The sequence below is a fragment of the Ovis canadensis genome, chromosome 4 (assembly GCF_042477335.2).
Source record: "Ovis canadensis isolate MfBH-ARS-UI-01 breed Bighorn chromosome 4, ARS-UI_OviCan_v2, whole genome shotgun sequence".
NCBI lineage: Eukaryota > Metazoa > Chordata > Mammalia > Artiodactyla > Bovidae > Ovis > Ovis canadensis.
Genome location: NC_091248.1, coordinates 113,790,469 through 113,809,281, shown reverse-complemented (window position 1 = coordinate 113,809,281; position 18,813 = coordinate 113,790,469). Strand labels below are relative to the sequence as shown.

Below are 18,813 nucleotides of genomic sequence, written 5' to 3'. Positions count from 1 at the left end.
ACAAAGGTCCATCTAGTCAAAGCTATGGTTTTTCCAGTGGTCATGTATGGATGTGAGAGTTGGTCTATAAAGAAAGCTGAGCACCAGAGAATTGATGCTTTGGAACTGTGGTGTTGGAGAAGACTCTCAAGAGTCCCTTGACTGCAAGGAGATCCAACCAGTCCATCCTAAAGGAGATCAGTCCTGGGTGTTCATTGGAAGGACTGATGTTGAAGCTGAAACTCCAATACTTTGGCCACCTGGTGCGAAGAACTGACTCCTTGGAAAAGACCCCAATGCTGTGAAAGATTGAAGGCGGGAGCAGAAGGGGACGACAGAGGATAAGATGGTTGGATGGCATCACTGACTCAATGGACATGAGTTTGGATAAACTCCAGGAGTTGGTGATGAACAGGAGACCTGGCGTGCTGTGGTTCATGGGGTCGCAAAGAGTCGGATGTGACTGAACAACTGAACTGAACTGAAATACCATGTATAGTAGCTGAGCCAGGTGGAAAATGATGATTTCCTTTGCTTTCCTGCATGAAAGTTTATCTTATTCTGCAGGTGCTGCCCGCCTTACGTCTCTGTCTGTTCCCTTGGTTTTCTGTGTGCTCTACTCTAACCCAGCCCTGACGTCTGCACAGTATTTTTCTCTTTTCAAGGAATTTACATGCATGGTGTCTGATCTCCTCCCAGGATAATCTCCCCCGGTGCCTTCCAGCCTGCTCCAGTCTGTTATCCTGGCATTTCATTTCACCACCAGGGGTTCTTACTGCCTCTCTCCAATGTTGGATCACATATTTCCTGCATCAAAGGCTTTTTTCAGTCTATTCTTTATCTACTCTTAAATTTGATCAAATATAGAAGAATATAGAATTTTGTTAAAAATAATTTGCCTTTATAATTTTGAAAGTCTTGTTCCATTCCATCTAGCTTTCACTAAAGTTGAGAAGGTTAAAGCCATCCTGCTTTCTGGCTTCCAAAATGGCCTCCTGTCCTAGTCTCATCCTTGTAGCTTTGTCTTGTAAGATAACATTGTTATTTTAGTAGGTTTTTGAGAAGGATCAAAATTAAATATGTGTCCAGTTTGCTAGTTTTTACTGAAAGTCTAATTTTTTTTTTTTAAACCCTAGGAGGGCACTCTCTGGCTCTCTTTCACTGGTTTGCTCTGGCAACACAATGGCCTTCTAAGTTTGTTGCTTTATCAAACTCCTGTGTGTGCTGAGTCGGACACTCAGTCGTGTCCGACTCTCTGTGACCCCATGGACTGTATCCCGCCAGGCTCCTCTGTCCATGGGATTCCCCAGGCAGGAATACTGGAGTGAGGTACCCAGTATTGCCTACCCAGGGATTCTTTACCATCTGAGCCACCAGGGAAGCCCAGTGAATACTGGAGTGGGTAGCCTATCCCTTCTTCTGGGATCTTCTGAATCCAAGAATCGAATCCAGGTCTCCAGCACTGCAGGTGGATTGAGCCACCAGGGAAGCCCAATCAAGCTCCTAGGCTCCCCTTAACTGCTGCTGCTGCTGAGTCACTTCAGTCATGTCCGACTCTGTGTGACCCCAGAGATGGCAGCCCACCAGGCTCCCTGAGATTCTCCAGGCAAGAACGCTGGAGTGGGTTGCCATTTCCTTCTCCAATGCATGAAAGTGAAAAGTGAAAGTGAAGTCGCTCAGTCATGCCCAACTCTTAGTGACCCCATGGACTACAGCCCACCAGGCTGCTCCTTCCATGGGATTTTCCAGGCAAGAGTACTGGAGTGGGGTGCCATTGCCTTCTCCTCCTTAACTGCTAATCACCCACATCTCCATTGTTTTTGACAGCATCCTTAGGAACTTCTCCACATTCCGTTTCAAACAAACCAGTATAAGTAGAGGGAACTCCAGAGCTCTCAGCCTTGGTCACATACTGCACAGAGTGGCGTTTCCCTCACTCTCCACTGGGGTGAAGAGCGAAGTGGGTTGTGGTTTAAGTGCCACGAACTCTCACTCCCCTTACTGAGATTCAGTAGACTTTTTAAAATAAATGTTTCTTCACTTGTTATGTGTTGTTGGGACAGTTTCTTTTAGAAAAATATTTATTATTTGGCTTTGCCGGGTCTTAGTAGCGGCACACGAGATCTTTAGTTGTGGCGTGTGGGATCTAGTTCCTTGACCTGGGATTGAACCCTGGCCCCCTCCACTGGGACTGTGGAGCCTTAGCCATTAGACCACTAGGGAAGTCCCTTACGATGATTTCTAAAGACTTAATTTTTTTTTTTAAAACGACTTTTGGTATTCTCACTGGGGAGTGGATGGAGGGTTTTCTCAGGTTGTAGTTCTAGAACTGGATTTGTGCCCCTTTATTATTTTTTAAAGGGAAATTTTTTAACTGCATAAAATCTAAAGACATTTAGATAGCAAAGAATATCATGAACAAATCTGAAATGATAAGAAGTAGTGGTTGTAAATTAATAAAAGTACTGATAGGTTTAACTGGGAATGTCTTGTGGTTGTTTAGGTTTTTGTTTTCTTGAAGCTGATAAAACCAATAACAGTTTATTGAGGTAAATATTAAGCTACTTATATAGACTTCTAATAGATACATATATTGTAATAGTCTTTTGTCCCCCTCTGTTTCAAATATCTCCATCTAGTTTGGCAAAACATTGATGATGGTTTAATTAAGAGTAAAAATACAGTACTTATATCTTCTAATTCTAGGAGGCTTAATGAAATGTAAATAACATATCACAATCAAAACCATATATATTTAAAAATACTCTTAGGAATGAGTAGTTCTATCAAACAATAAGAAAAAGAATCAAGTAACAGCAGTTAAACTAAATCGAGGTTAATCTAAATCACTTTTAAAGAGAGAGAAAGCAAACCATCAGATGTCCTGCGGTGCACATGGATGTTCTGGAGAGGGCTGCCCTGAAATCTGAAATGAACCTGCATGGGACCCTGCATCCCTCGTGGTGACCCCACGGCGTGACCCTCATCCTTCCTTGGAAAGGGAGACGCTGTCATCCTCTGTGCGATCTTCTCTAAAGAGAGCAGCACACTTTGAGTAAGAGACTGTAAGGGACCCCTTTTATCACTTACTGCCTGTCTTACTCACGTGTAATAGTTTGTAAGCACTTCTCTTGTTCTGGTCCTTCAGTTCCCACACTCCTCCTGTCGCTTGTCCTCTTGGGAGGCAGGGTTAGATTTTCCTGAAAGATGAGTGTTTTCATCCAGACCATCCATTATTTCCCCTGGAAGTTGTTCTACACATTTTTTTTTTTTACACATTTTTTTTTTTCTGAGATGCTTTAGGCTTTAATTAGTTGGGGCTAGAAGGATTCCCATCCCTTTCTGACTGGTTGCTTGTGCTCTCGAAGGTGAGTCATCAGTCACCGTGATGTGAGAGTTAAGGGACATGGCTTTTTGATTCATTTTGCGAGATCTGCTGTGTCCTCAAGTGAAGAGTGGACCCTTCCACATTTAAGTGCTGCCTAACACAGGCTTTTGTACCCTTGGAGGACTGGCCTCTGCGAAAGGCAGTTTGAGGCCTTTATAGGTTTGTGTAAACTAATCTTTTCACTGACATAATAATTCTTTATCCAGGGCAGAGAAACTTCTGACTAGCTCTTTATTCCTCCTTAAACTATGTTGGCTTCTTACTAAAGAATAAGCCACAGAAGCACCTCCTAAAGGGAAACCCAAGGGGCTTTGCTCCCAGTAGTCGGAGGACACCATCAGAGTGCTGCTCCAGGAGCAGCTGGACAGCTAGTTTGGCGGCTGCCGGAAGGCCCTCCGTGGCCCCAAAGGCACAGACGCCAGGCCTCTGGCTGCTAGGATGCCGTGGACCACACTGCCTGCTTCTGCCCCTGTGGAGTGAGCACATCGAAAACAGACAAGTGTCTGGCACTCAGGCTAGACCATCAGTGGGGCAGGGCAAGGGAGGCCTGGTTGAATAACACGTTACACGCTTTGTTCTGTTCACTGTTGCACACATAGAAAGTGATATTTGTCCTGAGCGTCAGGGAAAATGTAAAAGGCTGACGGCAGTCAGAAAAGAACCCACAAGCTCCGGCTACTCTGGGCCCCACCTGACGTTGCATAAAACCAGAGAACAGAGTGGTGTCGCGCTGTAACCTGTTCTCTGAACACAAGCACGTCAGGGCACGGTGGTGAGACGTGTGGAGTAGAGGATGCACGAGCCACATTCCTGGGTGAGGCTCCTTCTCCAGATTTGGAATTTCCTTCAGCAGCCTTGAAGCCTGATCCTGCCTACAGAGGTTCCAGGGATCTCTCTTCTCTGTAGGCCCTTTTGAGCCTGTGTTGGTCAGTGCAGAAAAGCCGGGTCAGAGAAATGAAGAGCCTCCCCCAGGGTATTTCCTCACTGATCTGGAGTTCAGTTAGAACTCAGGAGAAATCAAGAGGAACCGTCGATGTCTGCACCTTTTGTGTCATTTCCGTGGAGCCTTGTTGTAGTTTGGCCCAGGTGTTCTCAGTCACCTGGGGATGACTCTGCGCCAGGTGCCTGCCCTCGGGTAGCCCTGCCACCATCGGCACAGAGTCGTATTCAGGACTGTTGTTACCTCTGCTGAGGGAGTGCGTCATTCTATCAGCGAACTGTGCCATCTTTTATTTCTTTAAACAGAACCTCACTCTCCTGGTATCTCTCTACCAGACCCAGACCCAGAGTCTCTCTTGTCCATCACGGAGGACTCTTCCATGAACAGTTCTCTCCTCACAGACTTTTCCCAAAGAAGAAAGGATAGAACAATCTGCAGAGACTGGTCTGGGAATCCTGGAGGGGCCTCCAGGGTTTGGGTCAATGGTCCACCTAGGAATGTGGAGAACAGAGGCTCTTACCAGGCTCGGAGGTGAGCGGTGAAGATGGCCAAATGCTTGATGAAGTGATAGTTGTTTCTTTGTTTATAGTTTATTTATTTGAAAGGCAAGTTGCCAACTAGGAGTTCATAACAGGTTTCTGAAAGTAGAGAATTCGGCTATGGTAGTATAGAAAGAGATGTTCCTGTGAAGAAACAAAGACAAGTAAACCCCTTTTATGTGCAGAAAGGGTACTCACCTTTCTGGGATAAAGGTGAAATACAACTTTTTTGGTGATAATGGGCAGATTGTTCTTATCTTAAAAGCCTAATTATAAAAGAACAATTTAACGGTATCAGGATGAAAGCCCTAGTGTTAGTGTATGTCTTTGTTTCCTATTATAAAGCCCTTCTGCCAAGGGCAGCAGCATCAGTGCCAAGTCAGAAACCCAGGCTCTACCAGGCCTCACTGTTGCCTTGTGTGGGGAACCAAAGATGGTACAGAATCTGGGTCACGTCTGCAGAGAGGATGGGGTCACAGCTCATTCTTAGTCCACCTATCACAGTGGCCTTCATTTGAAAAGTTTTTTCTTTTTTGCTGGATATGGGAAATTCAGGTCTGCCAATACCACACTTGTCTTTTTTTATGGAGCATGTCATGAATTTGGATGTCATCCTTGTTCAATGGCCATGCTCATCTTCTCTGTATTGTTCCAATTTTAGTATATGTGCTGCTAAAGTGAGCACCACACTGTCTTGATTAATGCTGTTTTACAGATTGTAAGTCTTTTAAGTCTTGGAGTCAAATAACATCAGTCCTGTCACTTCTGCCCTTTCGCTATTGTGTTGGACATTCTGAATCTTTAATCTTTGGAAACTTTAGAATCAAGTTGGTTGATAATTTGCTAGAATTTTGATTGGAATTTTGTTGAATCTGTAGTTCAAGTTGAAAAGAACTGACATCTTAATGGTAGTGAGTCTTCCTATCCATGCATACATGGAATATTTCTCCATTTATTTACTCTTTGATTTCTTTCATCAGAACTTTTAAGTATTCCTTATGTAAATCTTGAACAGTTTTGATTTATACCCAAGTATTTGAATTTTTGGTGCTGATGTAAATGGTATTGTGTTTTTAATTCCAAACTCTAGTATTCATTGTTGGTGTATCAGATGGTGACTTTTGTATATTAACTTTGTATCTTTTAATCTTGCTATAATTACTTATTACTTCCAGCAGGTTGTTTTTTGTTGATTCTTTGGAATTTTCTACATAGATAACCATATATTCTGTCAACAAATACAGTTTTATTTCTTCCTTATATTTTCTTATTGCATTACCTAGTGCTTCCAGTATGATTTTGAGTGGGAGAGCAGACACCTTTGCCTTATTTCTTATCTTAACAGGGAAGTATCTAGTTTCATCATTAAATACAATGTGAGTTGCAGATTTTTTGATAGATATTTAATCAAATTGAGGAAATTTCTCTCCACTCTTAATTTGCTGAGTGTTTCTATTCATGAATGGGTGTGGGATTTTGTTCTTTTTCTGCATATATTGATGTTATATAATTTTTCTTCCTTATTCTGTTGTTGTGATGGATTATATTGATAACTGAATACTGAATCAGGCTTGCATACCTAGATTTTATAAAGTCTACTTGACCATGGTATATAATTCTTTTTATATATCATTGGCTTCTATTTTCTAATGCTTTGTTGAGGATTTTTGCATCTATGTTCACAGAAGATATTGGTCTGTAATTTTCTTTTCTTGTAATATGCTTGTCTGGTTTTAGCATTAGGGTAATGCTGGCCCCATAGGTTATGTTAGGAAGTAGTCTTTTTGCTTCTATCTTCTGAAAGAGATTGTAGAGAACTGGTATAATTTCTTCCTTAAATTTTTGGTGGAATTCATCAGTGAACTTGTCTGGGCCTGGTGATTTCTCTTTCGGCAGGTTAGTATTTATTGATTTAATTTCTTTAATTCATATAGGCCTCTTTAAATTGTCTATTGCTTTTTGTGTGAATTTTGACAAATTGTGTCTTTCAAGGAATTAGCCCATTCCATCTAGGTTATCGCATTTCGGGGTCAAGAGTTGTTCATAATATTCCTTAATTATCTTTTTCATTTCTATGGGATCAATGTTAGTGGCCCCTCTTTTGTTTCTGATGTTAGTAATTTATGTGTTTTTTCCTAGTTAACATGGCTAAAAGTTTGTAAATTTTATTGACAATGGAATTCGGTGCAGAAAAGAAATGAGTTATCCAGCCATGAAAAGACATGATAGAACTTACATGAATATTACTAAGTGAAAGATGCCAATCTGAAAAGGCTACATACTTTATGATTCCAATTATATGATATTCTGGAAGAGGCAAAACTAGGGAGACAGTAAAAAGATCAGTGGTTGCCAGGGTTTGAGTGGGAGAGAGGGATGAATAGGCAGAGAGAGCATAGAGAATTTTAGGGCAGTGAAACTAATTTGTATGATACTATAATGGTAGATACATTTCATTATACATTTGTCCAAACCCATAGAACATACAATACCAAGAGTAGACCCTGATGTGAAACTGTGGACTTTGGATGATAATGAGGTATCAGTGTAGGCTCATCAGTTGTAACAAATGAATCATTCTGGTGGGATGGTGATAATAGAAGTCTACCTTCTGATTAGTATTGCTGTGAACCTAAAACTTCTCTAAAAAATAAAGTCTATTAAAACCAAAACCAGAACATAACAGCTACTCTTTTAATACCCCAATGAGCTTTCCTTGAACCCTCTTTGGCCATTGGAAATATTGTTGAGAGTACATTCCCCAACCTCAGATCTTCCTAGTTGCATCTTGCTCCTGGGACCTAATGAAGCTTGTGGCCTGTAACTTGAACTAGCTCTCCTGATTCTCAGTGGCTTTATCCTGTAGTGGCCATCATTGTTGACCTGCAACTCCAGGCAGACTGACTCTCTTCTCACTTATCCCATCCATTTGCCCACTATACCTGTTTCTCTGCAGTAAGTCACTAATGGTTTCTAGCACACTGCAACATAGAAGTTAAAGAAACAGTGTTTGTTGACTGATTCATTAAAGTGCCTAGTAGAAACATAAAGAGCAGTACATGTCATCCTTGCCTTGAGGTCTTGGTCTTTTAGTGTTGTGTGAATAAATCATTTCAGAAGAAATCAAAAGTTCAGACTTTTTTTATCTTGACAAAAATTAAATATAAATATCTAAGTGATTTTTCATTTTCTATATTTTTTCTGGATTTCTTCTTAACTCTGAAAGATGTCCCTGCTAAAGAAGATAGGATATCTGAAATTTGTAGTTTAGTACATGCACATGAACAGGTGGGAGGGGGTAGGGATTGAGGGGCCAGGAGGGCTTCCTTTGTCTTTCTTTCCTTTTTCTTTTTACTGTGTTAGACATGTTATCTCTCATCCACAGTTTTCAAGCAGCATAAAGCTAGATTATGTGTCTCTCTGCAACTTCAGGTGAAAGGTGGGCTGGCCATGCTTCTGTTTTGGCTGCTCTCCCTTAGTTTTAGTTGGATGGGAGGCTGTCTGTATAGTGCCTTGCGGGCTGGATCCTTCAGCTCGCAGACTCGTGTCTGCATCCTTCTCAGAACTTGAGGGAGTCATCTCCCATTTGCTGCTGGCAGCTTTCATGTCTTTAGTCTTTGTGGCCTTGACTCGAGAACATTTTCTCCTCTTCTTGGGCCCTCTAAGAGGCAGCGAACTTTCAGATGACTTTCGGGACAGAGGCTGGAGCCATTTTGAAGAGCTTACTATCAGAGTCCTCTGGCTTATCAAAGGGAGATTTCTGGGTGGTGTCCAAGATGCGCTGCATTTCCTTATGTTTATGTTAGAAGATGGCTTTTGTCTAGGAAAGAAATGAAATATGTGAGCTTCTGCCCAATATGTACCCTAAGTATTTGTAGTCCTTAGGTACTGTCATAGTATAAACTGTATTTCTTTTTTCCCTTTGCTGAGTTCATTCTCCTTTAAGACTCTTACCTTTATTTCTGTCAGAATGATCTAACTTCATTTTTGGTCATAATTTTTAAGCACTATTCCAACCTTGTATTTTTAAATGCCCTGAGGATATGTTTATTTGGATACCTGCCCTGACTCCAGGCTTCCTGGTATAATGGCTACTCTGGGCCTCAGCCCTTTCTTACATTAATGCATTCAGCTGAAGTCAATGCTCTCTAAAATTCCACCTTGTTCTAAAAATCTACTTTGTGTATTCTATTAGAATTAATTCAGTGTACATGCACTGTCCTCCCACCCCGCTCATCCCCTATATTCAGTAAAGAGATCAATATAAGTCCAAGAGAGAGGTTTTCCTCGAGAGAGTGAGGTTTTCAAAATTACTAATTGTCATTACCTAAAGTCTCTCAGTTTTTCTTTAGAATTCCATTTTTTAACCACAAAATCTCAACCATGTTTTTAATTAAACTCTTAATTTTGAGATAACTGTAGACCTACCTACAGCTGGAAGAAATAATATAGAGATGTACCCTTCATCCAGTTTCCCCTAAATGAAATATCTTGCAAAACTACAAACAATAACACAGTTAGGATATTGCCATTGACACAGTCAAGATACAGAATAGTTCCTTCACGTTTCCCTTTTACTGTCATACCTACTTGCCTCCTTCCTCATCTCCTCAACTCCAGGCAACCAGTCTGTTGTCCAGATTACATAATTTTGCTATTTCAAGAGTGTTGTACAAGTGAACTTATATTGAACCTTTTGGGACTGACCTTTTTTTTCACCCAGCAAACCCTGGAGTTCATTCTGTATTTATTGCTGAGGTCATGGCATGGATGTACCAGTTTGTTTAATGATTCATCCATTGAAGGGCATGTGAGTTTTTTCCAGTTTATAGGTATTAGAAATAAAGCTGCTATAAACCTTTGTGAACAGGTTTTTGTGTGAATGTAAGTCTTCCTTTCTCTGGGATTAAAGCTCAGGAGAGCAATTGCTGGGTCATATGTTAGTTTTTTATTTGGTTTGTGAAGAAACTACCAAGCTGTTTTCCAGAGTGAAAACATATATATTCCTACCAGCAATATATGAGTGATGCAATTTCTTTGCATCCTCATCAACATTTGGTGTTATCATTATTTTTATGGTAGCTATTCTGATAGGTATGTAATGATGACTCACTGTGGTTTTATTTTGCATTTCCCTAGTGGCTAATGATGTGGAACATGTTTTCATGTGTTTATGTGCCATCTGTATATTGTTTGGTGAAGTTACAGTTCATGTCTTTTTCTCATTTTCTAAGTGATCTATTTGTTTCCTTATTGTTGACTTTTTCCTACTCCTATTGTTTTATTATTATTTTATTTTTTAAATTGAAGTAGAATTGATTTGCAGTGTTGCATTAGTTTTGGGTGTACATAAAGCTATTCAGTTGTACTCTCTCTCTCTCTCTCTCTCTCTATATATATATATATATATATATATATTCTTTTTCCTCTTATTTTCCATTATGGTTTATTACAGAATGTTGAATATAGTCCCCTGGGCTATACAGTAGGACTTTATTGTTTATTTATTTTATATACATAGTTTGTATCTGCTAATTCCAAACTCCTAAATTATCTCTTTCCCTTCCTTTCCCCCTTTGGTAACCATGAGTTTGTTCTGTGTCTGTGAATCTATTTCTGTTTTGTAAATGAACTCATTTGTATCATATTTTAGATTCCACATATAAGTGATACCATATCATTTGTCTTTCTCTTCTTTCGGTTAGTATGATAATCTCGAGGTCAGTCCATCTAGCTGCAAATGGCATTATTTCATTATTTTTATGGCTGAGTAATATTCCATTATCTACACCACATCTCTGTTATCCATTTATCTATTGATGGACATTTGGTTGCTTCCATGGTTTGGCTACTGTAAATAGAGTTATTCTGAACACTGAGGTGCATCCATCTTTTTGAATTAGAGTTTTCTCTGGATATATGCCCAGGAGTGGGATTGTTGGATCATATGGCAACTCTATTTTTAGTTTTTTAAGGGAACTCCATACTGTTTTCAATTGTGGTTGCCCCAGTTTACATTCTTACCAACAACGTAGGAGGGTTCCTTTTTTCTCAACACCCTCTCCAGCATTTATTATTTATAGACTTTTTTGATTAATGTGTATCTCAGGGTGTTCCTCCTTGGGTTTATCCTGTATGGGACCCCCTGCACTTTCTGGACTTGGGTGACTCTCCATTTCTATGTTAGGAAAGTTTTTGACTATAATCTCATCTAGTGGTTTCTCAGGCCCTTTCTCTTCTTCTTCAGGACCCCTATAATTCGAATATTGGTGCATTTAATGTTGTCCCAGAGGTGTCTGAGACTGTTCTCATTTCATTCTTTATTCTGTTCCATGGCAGAGATTTCCACCATTCTGTCTTCTCAGTCACTTATCTGTTCTTCTGCCTCGGTTATTCTGCTATTGATTCCTTCTAGTGTATTTTTCATTTCAGTTATTTATTGTTCACATCTGTTGTATTCTTTGTAGACTTTTTAACGATGGCCATTCTGACTAGTGCGAGGTAATACCTCACTGTGCTTTTGATTTGCATTCCTCTAATAGCATAGTTGACCATTTTTTCATGTGCCTATTGGCCATCTGTATGTCTTCTTTGGAGAGTCTATTTAGATGTTCTGCACATTTTTTGATAGGATTGGTTTTTTTAAAGTATTAAACTGTATAAGATGTTTGTATATTTTGGAAAATTAAGCCTTTATTGGTTGCATCATTTGCAAGTGTTTTTCTCAGTCTGTATGTTGTCTGTTCATTTTGTTTATGGTTCCTTTGCTGTACAAAAACTTGTAAGTTTGAGTCTCATTTGTCTATTTCTGCTTTTATTTCTTGGGAGACTGACCTAAGAAATATTGCTACAATTTATGTCAGAGAATACTTTGCCTATGCTCTCTTCTAGGAGTTTAATGGTGTCATGTCTTATATTTAAGTCTTTAAGCCATTTTGAGTTTATGTTTGTGTAGGGTGTGAAGGAGTGTTCTAACCTGACTTACATGTGACTCTAGCTTTCCCAGCACTACTTGCTAAAGAGACTGTTCTGCATTGTATATTCTTGACTCTTTTGTTGAAGACTGATCCTAAGTGTATAGGTTTATTTCTGGGCTATTTTTTCTGTTGATTCATATGTCTGTTTTTGTGCCAGTACCATACTGTTTTGATTATTGTGGCTTTTTGGCATTTTCTGAAGTCTGGGACAGTTATACCTCCAACTTTGTTCTTTTCCCACCAAATTGCTTTGGCAATTCTGGGTCTTTTATGCTTCCATATAAATTTTAGGATGATTTGTTCTAGTTTTGTTAAAAATGTCATAGGTAATTTTATAGAGGTCACATTAAATCTGTAAATTGCTCTGGGTAGTGTGGCCATTTTAATAGTGTTAATTCTTCCAGTCCAAGAGCATGGAATATCCTTCCATTTCTTTGAATCATCTTCAGTTTCCTTTATCTATGTTTTATGTTCTCAACATATGGGTCTTTTACTTCCTTGGTCGCCTCCTTTGTTCTTTTTTTTTTTTGATTTGATTCTAAACAGGATTTTTTTTTTTTACTTTCCTTTTCTGATACTTCATTATTAGTATATAGAAATGCAACCTATTTCTGTATGTTAATCTTTTAACCTGCTACCTTGTTGAATTCGTTTATCAGTTTTAGTAGTTCTTGGGTGGAGTCTTTAGGATTTTCTGTATATACTGAATCATGTCGTCTGCATGTCATGACAGCTTTACCTCTTCCTTTCCAACTTGGATCCTTGTTTTTTTTTTTTTTTCTTTTCTGATTACTGTGGCTAGGTTCCAATGCTATGTTGAACAGAAGTGGTGAGAGTGGGCATGCTTGTCTTGTTTCAGCTTTTAGTGAGGCTTTCAGCTTTCCGTCATTGAGTATTATGTTGGCTGTGCGTTTATCCTACATAGCTTTTGTTGTGCTGAGGTATGTTCCCTTTGTACCCACTTTGGTGAGAGTTTCTACCCTGAATAAATTTTCAAATGATTTTTTTGCCTCTGTTGATGATAGAGGATCATCGATCATCTACCTGATGATCATGTGCTTTTTGTCTTTTCTTTTGTTGATGTAGTTGTATCACATTAATTGATATGCATATGTTGAGCCATCTTTTGACCTGGGATGAATCCAGCTTGATTGTGGTGTTTGATCTTTTTTATATGTTGTTGGGTTTGGTTTGCTAATATTTTGCTGAGGATTTCTGCAGGCAGAATATTATAGGTTATGTTTTGTTATTCAACTGCCACTCTATGTCTTTTAGGCTATGGACACTTAAGGTAATTATTGATAGATATGAATTGTTGTCATTTTAAACCTTGTTTTCCAGTTGATTTTGCATTTCTTCTTTATTCCTTTTTTTTTTTTCCCTTTTTCCTTTTGTGGTTTGATGGAGTTTTTAGATTGCATAAAAATTCTATTTTTATTTATCTGTAGTGTTTTTGAGTGTATCTTTTTAAGTGTCTTTTACGTAATGTATGAATAACTTATCACATCTAATGGTGTAATTTTCCCAGCTTGAGTGGAATATAGATATCTAACCTTTCTTTATGTCCCCCTTACCTTCTCATATTTGTAATTGTCTTAAATATTTTCCTTTAGATACATTTAGAACCATATCAGTGTAATAATTTTTGCCTCAACCGTCAACATATTTAGAGAACTCGAGAAGGAAATCTTATTATATTTACCTGTACATTTGCTCAGCATTATCTATTTCCTGATGTTCCTCCTCTATTTTTTCTGTTTAAAAAGGTTTAGTCATTCTTTTACTGTAGGTCTTCTAGTGAAAAATTCTCTTTAGTTTTCCTTCATCTTAACATTTGTTGAGTTCTCCTTTATTTTTGCTGTGTGTCAGGTTGTGGGTTGACAGTTCCTTTCTTTCAATAATTGAAAACATTGTGCCACTTCTTCTAGCCTCTATAGTTTCTGCTGAGAAACTGGCTGTAATTAAACTTGTTTCCCTTATAAATAAGGTGTCATTTTTCTCTGGCTGCTTTCAGGAATTATTTTCTCTAGTTTTCGGAAGTTAAATTTTGGAATATTTTGGCATGATTTCTTTGAGTTTATCCTGTTAATGGTTTGCTCAGTTGTGTGATCTGTAGGTTTATGTCTCTTGCCAGATTTGGAGTACCTTTGAGTACCTTCTCAGCCTTGCTGCTTTCTCCTCTCTTCTGGGGACTCTGAAAACATGAATGTTATATTTTGTTTTATGGTTCCATAGGTCCCTGAGGTTCATTTTATTTCCAGTCTGTTTTTGATCTGGTGTTCAGGTTGGGTTATTTCTGTTCTATATCTTCCAGTTCATAGATTCTTTCCAGTGTCTTCTCAATTGTGTTGTTGAGTTTAGCCACTGAGCCTTTTATTTCAGTTATTGTGTTTTTCCATCCAAAAATTTCCCTTTGATTCTTACTATCTTCTATTTCTTTCTCTCCTTCTCTGTCTGCCTGACTTCACCTTTTTTTCTCCACACTGAGGCCTTATATTTTCTTTTAAGTCTTTGTGTTTGTTGAAACATATTTTATTTTTTATTATGACTGCTTTAAAAATCTTTTTCAAAAAATTCTGTTGTTACCATCATTCTCAGTGTTTGCACTTACTGATTATCAGGTTTAATCTTCCTCATACTTGGTATGATGATTTATTTCTGATTAAAACATGGACATTCTCATATAATGTTATGAGGCTGGATCTTAAACCTTCTGTTTTAATTGACTTTGTGTGACTCTGCTGTAGCATGGGTGAGTCTTCATTACTAACAGATGTAAGCAGAAGTCCAGGTTCCGCACTTAGACTTCTTGACACCAGAGGGGATCAGCTTCTCATTCCTGCTGGACAGGCGTGGGAGTTTCATCTGCCTGTGTAGCCTCCACCTACACTATGATAGAGGTGGTCTCATTCAGTTCAGTTCAGTCGCTTAGTCATGTCCGACTCTGCGACCTAATGAATCGCAGCACGTCAGGCCTCCCTGTCCATCACCAACTCCTGGAGTTCACCCAAACTCATGTCCATCGAGTCGGTGATGCCATCTAGCCATCTCATCCTCTGTCATCCCCTTCTCTTCCTGCCCCCAATCCCTCCCAGCATAAGAGTCTTTTCCAATGAGTCAACACTTCCCATGAGGTGGCCAAACTACTGGAGTTTCAGCTTTAGCATCAGTCCTTCCAATGAACACCCAGGACCGATCTCCTTTAGAATGGACTGGTTGGATCTCCTTGCAGTCCAAGGGACTCGCAAGAGTCTGCTCCAACACTACAGTTCAAAAGCATCAATTCTTCAGCGCTCAGCTTTCTTCACAGTCCAACTCTCACATCCATACATGACCACTGGAAAAACCATAGCCTTGACTAGACGGACCTTTGTTGGCAAAGTAATGTCTCTGCTTTTGAATATGCTATCCAGGTTGGTCATAACTTTCCTTCTGCTGGGCAATAGTAAAAGTTCTGACTCTCTTCTAGACCTACTCTGACACCCCCATAGTTAGGAGGGGAAAGCCACCTTATTTTTGTCCAGTGGGTGTGGAAGTCTAGTCTCCCTCATGGTTCCCAGTGACACTCTTGGGTGGGGATCTTTACAGGCCAGTGGGGATGGAAGTCCTGACCTGGTACTCACCTTCTTTGACACTGCCTAGCAGAGGAGTCAAGATACCTCATTATAATCTTATGAAAATGGATGGTGTTAAATATGTGGTAAGGTCATCTATTGCTTTCTGCTTTCCTAATTTTTCTTATTTCCTTATATATCTATACTAGATACTTCTGGGAATGGTCTAGCCGAGGCAAAATTTTCTCTTCTCTGGGGACTGCCTCTCAAGGTAGGGCTTCAGTCAGCCATATTTGTAACTATTTGACCTCTACCCACTGGGAATGCTGCAGTCCAATTATCTTTCCTGTAATTTAGAATTGGGAATGAGAGATAGTGGGTCAGTCTTTTAAGTGAAACTGCTGTAGGATACAAATTTGTGAGTCAGGGGTGTGAAGACATTTCTGCAGAGGGAGAAAAGCAGAGACCAAAGATGGGTAGTTTTCCATTCCCAATTCCAGGCCTTACATGAATCCTGCCTGAATTCATTCTCTTTTTTCCATGAATAGCCTTCCATTTTCTTACAGTTCTTCCCCTCTACCCTACCTTATGCTTTTTGATTAAACTAGGTAGAATTATTTTGTTACATGTAACCAAAGAGTTCTTAATTAATAAAGACTATTATTTACTTACACTTTTAGGCTCAGGCCAGTTCACATTGAGTGCATGTCTAGGCTCAAAGAATGTAAGGTGGGGCTCAGATGGTAAAGAATCTACCTACAATGCGGGAGACCTGGTTTCAATCCCTGGGTTGGGAAGATCCCCTGGAGAAGGGAATGACTGGCCACCTACTCCAGTATTCTTGCCTGGAGAATTCCATGGACAGAGAAGCCTGGCAGGTGACAGTCCATGGGTCTCAAAGAGTTGGACATGACTGAGCGACTAAGACATTAACACTTGTGAAAATAATGACTAAAAATTAAGTGATGTACTAATTATTATCTCTCAGACCCCTTGCTTATATCCAGATTCTCAGCTTCTCAGTTCCTTTGCCTAGGTAGGTCCATTATATATATATATATTTTTTTTTTTTTTTTTTACTAATTTTCTGCTGTTTATTTTGCTGATATCATCATACTTGATGCTTTGTTTGCCTGAACTATTTGCTTCTCTCATATTAGCTGACCTATTAGATTCAGCTTTTTTAAGGCACTGACAGTGGCCCCATCCCACTAGAAACTGCCATCAAGTGCCTATTTTTCTAATTTCTTTTAACTTTGCTGATTTTACAATGAAGACATATGCATTAATAAAAATTTAGGAAAAAAAACAGGAAGAGGAACATCATATTCTGCCAGTACTTTGACTCTGCAGAGATAATCACTGTTGGGAATATGTGCTTCCAGGATTTTTTCTAGTTATATGTTTGAATATGTATAATCTGCACACATTAAATGTATATACATAATCCATAAATGCAACCACAGCAAATCAAGCTGGTCTGCAGCTTTTATTCACTTATATATTGTGAACATCATTTTATGTTAATATATACACTGATATATTTAATAGCTACATAATCTTTCAGTTTATGGTTATATAATAATTTATTTAAACAGTCTTCTATTGTTGGACATTTAAATTCATTTTATTTTCTTTGGCTTCTGTAAGCAATACTGCAATGAACATCACTACAGAAGTCTTCTAGCCCTTCCTGAGGCTTTTTTCCCCTTAGGACTGGTTTCTAAAGGTAGAATTTCTTAAAACAAATGTAGATATTAAGGATTTTCATATATTATTGGATTGCCTTCTAGAAATTGTACCATTTCTATTCCAACAGTCAGTGAGTGAACTTTCCATTGAGAGACAAAAATGAGAGAATTTCATTATTGTTTTAATTTACATTCCTTGGATTTAAGTGAGATTGAACATTTTAAAGTGATTATTGGCCTTTTTTTTCTTTTGTGAATTTCTGACTCATAGCCTTTGCCCATTTTCTTATTAAAATATTCATGATTTTGTCATTGATTCAAAGACTGTATGCAGTCTTTGAATATTAAGTATGTTGGCCCTCTGTTTCTTATATTATGAAGAGAAATGTCAAAGCATATTGATGAAAGACTCTGCATTCTAAATGTCTAGTTAGGGTTGAGTCTAGTTGCTACCTATTGGCTGTGTGACCTTGAACAAATTTGAGGAACAGACTTTGCATCTCAGTTTCCTTATGTGTAGAATGTAAAATGTGTTTGTGTAAACAAAGAATGTTGTGTAGTACATAGAAAGTACTTCATCAAATCTGTTGATAATATTAGTATTTTATTTCTTACTTTCAGCTTGTCATTGTCTTTTATTTGTATTAGTTTCCTTTTGGTCTTATAGATCCAAACTAATGAGTGATTTCATGTAAATAATCAAATAAGGCCTGATAACCTTATTCCTTCACCTATCCAGTGTTTTCTTATGGCTTTGGTCCTTTGTCAAATACAGTGTAGCTGCCTCTATTAAGAGCCTATGTTTGTTTCTTAGGATGTGGAATCAATAAACCATGTTTCTTTATAAAAGAGTGCATGTATTAAATAGCTAAGAATGACAAAATTGTATTGACTTACTGATGTTGGATTTGAAAGCTGGTTCTTGGGTTGAATACCTCTTTTATCTGAGTGGTTTGCACATTTTTAGTGCTATGCATGATGGGGAGCAAATACTGCAATATTTCTTGAGTTTGAGCTATTTTTTTATCCCTGTAGATTCTTTTTTCATCATCTGTCCAGTTTATATCAGCCTTCTTGCTTTGGAAAGATGGACATTCTTTCATATTGCTTTTTAAGTTGTAATGCAGATCTGGGGAGCAACCATAAAAATATGTATAGATACATAAACTGAATTGATTAAGCAGTTACTTACTGAGCATTATCTGCCAAAGATTCTATCTAAGAATTCTTATCCATCTGAAGCTTATACTTTAATTATGGGGCAGAAAATAAACAAATAAAACATCTGTCAGATAATAAAATTTATGGGAGAAAATAAAGCTGGGAAGGGGAATAGAGAATTCTTGGGATGGGGCTGATTTCTGTTTTTAAAAAGGTGGTCAGAGAAGGCCTCCTTATGATGCTACCATGTCAGAGGACTTAGGGAGCGAGTCAAGCCACTGTCGGAGGGAGGAGCATTCGCAGCAAGGGGAACAGTAAGTGCAAAGGCACTGAGCCAGGAGCATGGTCGTGTGTGCAGGGCCCACCATGATGAGACAAGTGGCTGAAGCAGAATCAATAAGCAGAAAGATACGGGCTAGATAGGTAACTTGGTTCACACAAGGCCTCATAGGCCATTGTAAGGGCTCTGATTTTTACTGGGTGTGAAGTGGGGAGGCCCAGGAAGGCTTTGAGCAGTGTTACATCTCAGATCTGCTTTAACAGGCTCATGCTGGTTGCTGAGTGGAGAACAGACTGAAGAGGTG

General features: G+C 38.8%; 1 protein-coding gene, 1 long non-coding RNA gene and 1 other non-coding gene across 4 annotated transcripts in view; 1 reads left to right on the top strand and 2 right to left on the bottom strand.

The window, feature by feature from the left end:
* The window catches only part of LOC138439532 (uncharacterized), a 53,566-nt gene that overhangs the window by 1,702 nt on the left and 33,051 nt on the right, over positions 1-18,813 (top strand). The window lies entirely within an intron of this gene.
* LOC138439867 (U6 spliceosomal RNA) lies at positions 5,425-5,531 on the bottom strand. Its single transcript, XR_011256814.1, has one exon. It is a non-coding gene; the product is annotated as a U6 spliceosomal RNA (small nuclear RNA).
* The window catches only part of AGBL3 (AGBL carboxypeptidase 3), a 103,977-nt gene continuing 93,135 nt past the window's right edge, over positions 7,972-18,813 (bottom strand). For both annotated transcript variants that reach the window (XM_069588443.1, XM_069588439.1), the window contains 2 exons: positions 17,966-18,197; positions 7,972-8,666 (listed from right to left, as the gene is read on the bottom strand). In XM_069588443.1, coding sequence (XP_069444544.1) covers positions 8,255-8,666; positions 17,966-18,197 — 644 coding nt within the window. In that variant the 3' untranslated portion in view covers positions 7,972-8,254. The remainder of the gene's footprint in view (positions 8,667-17,965; positions 18,198-18,813) is intronic.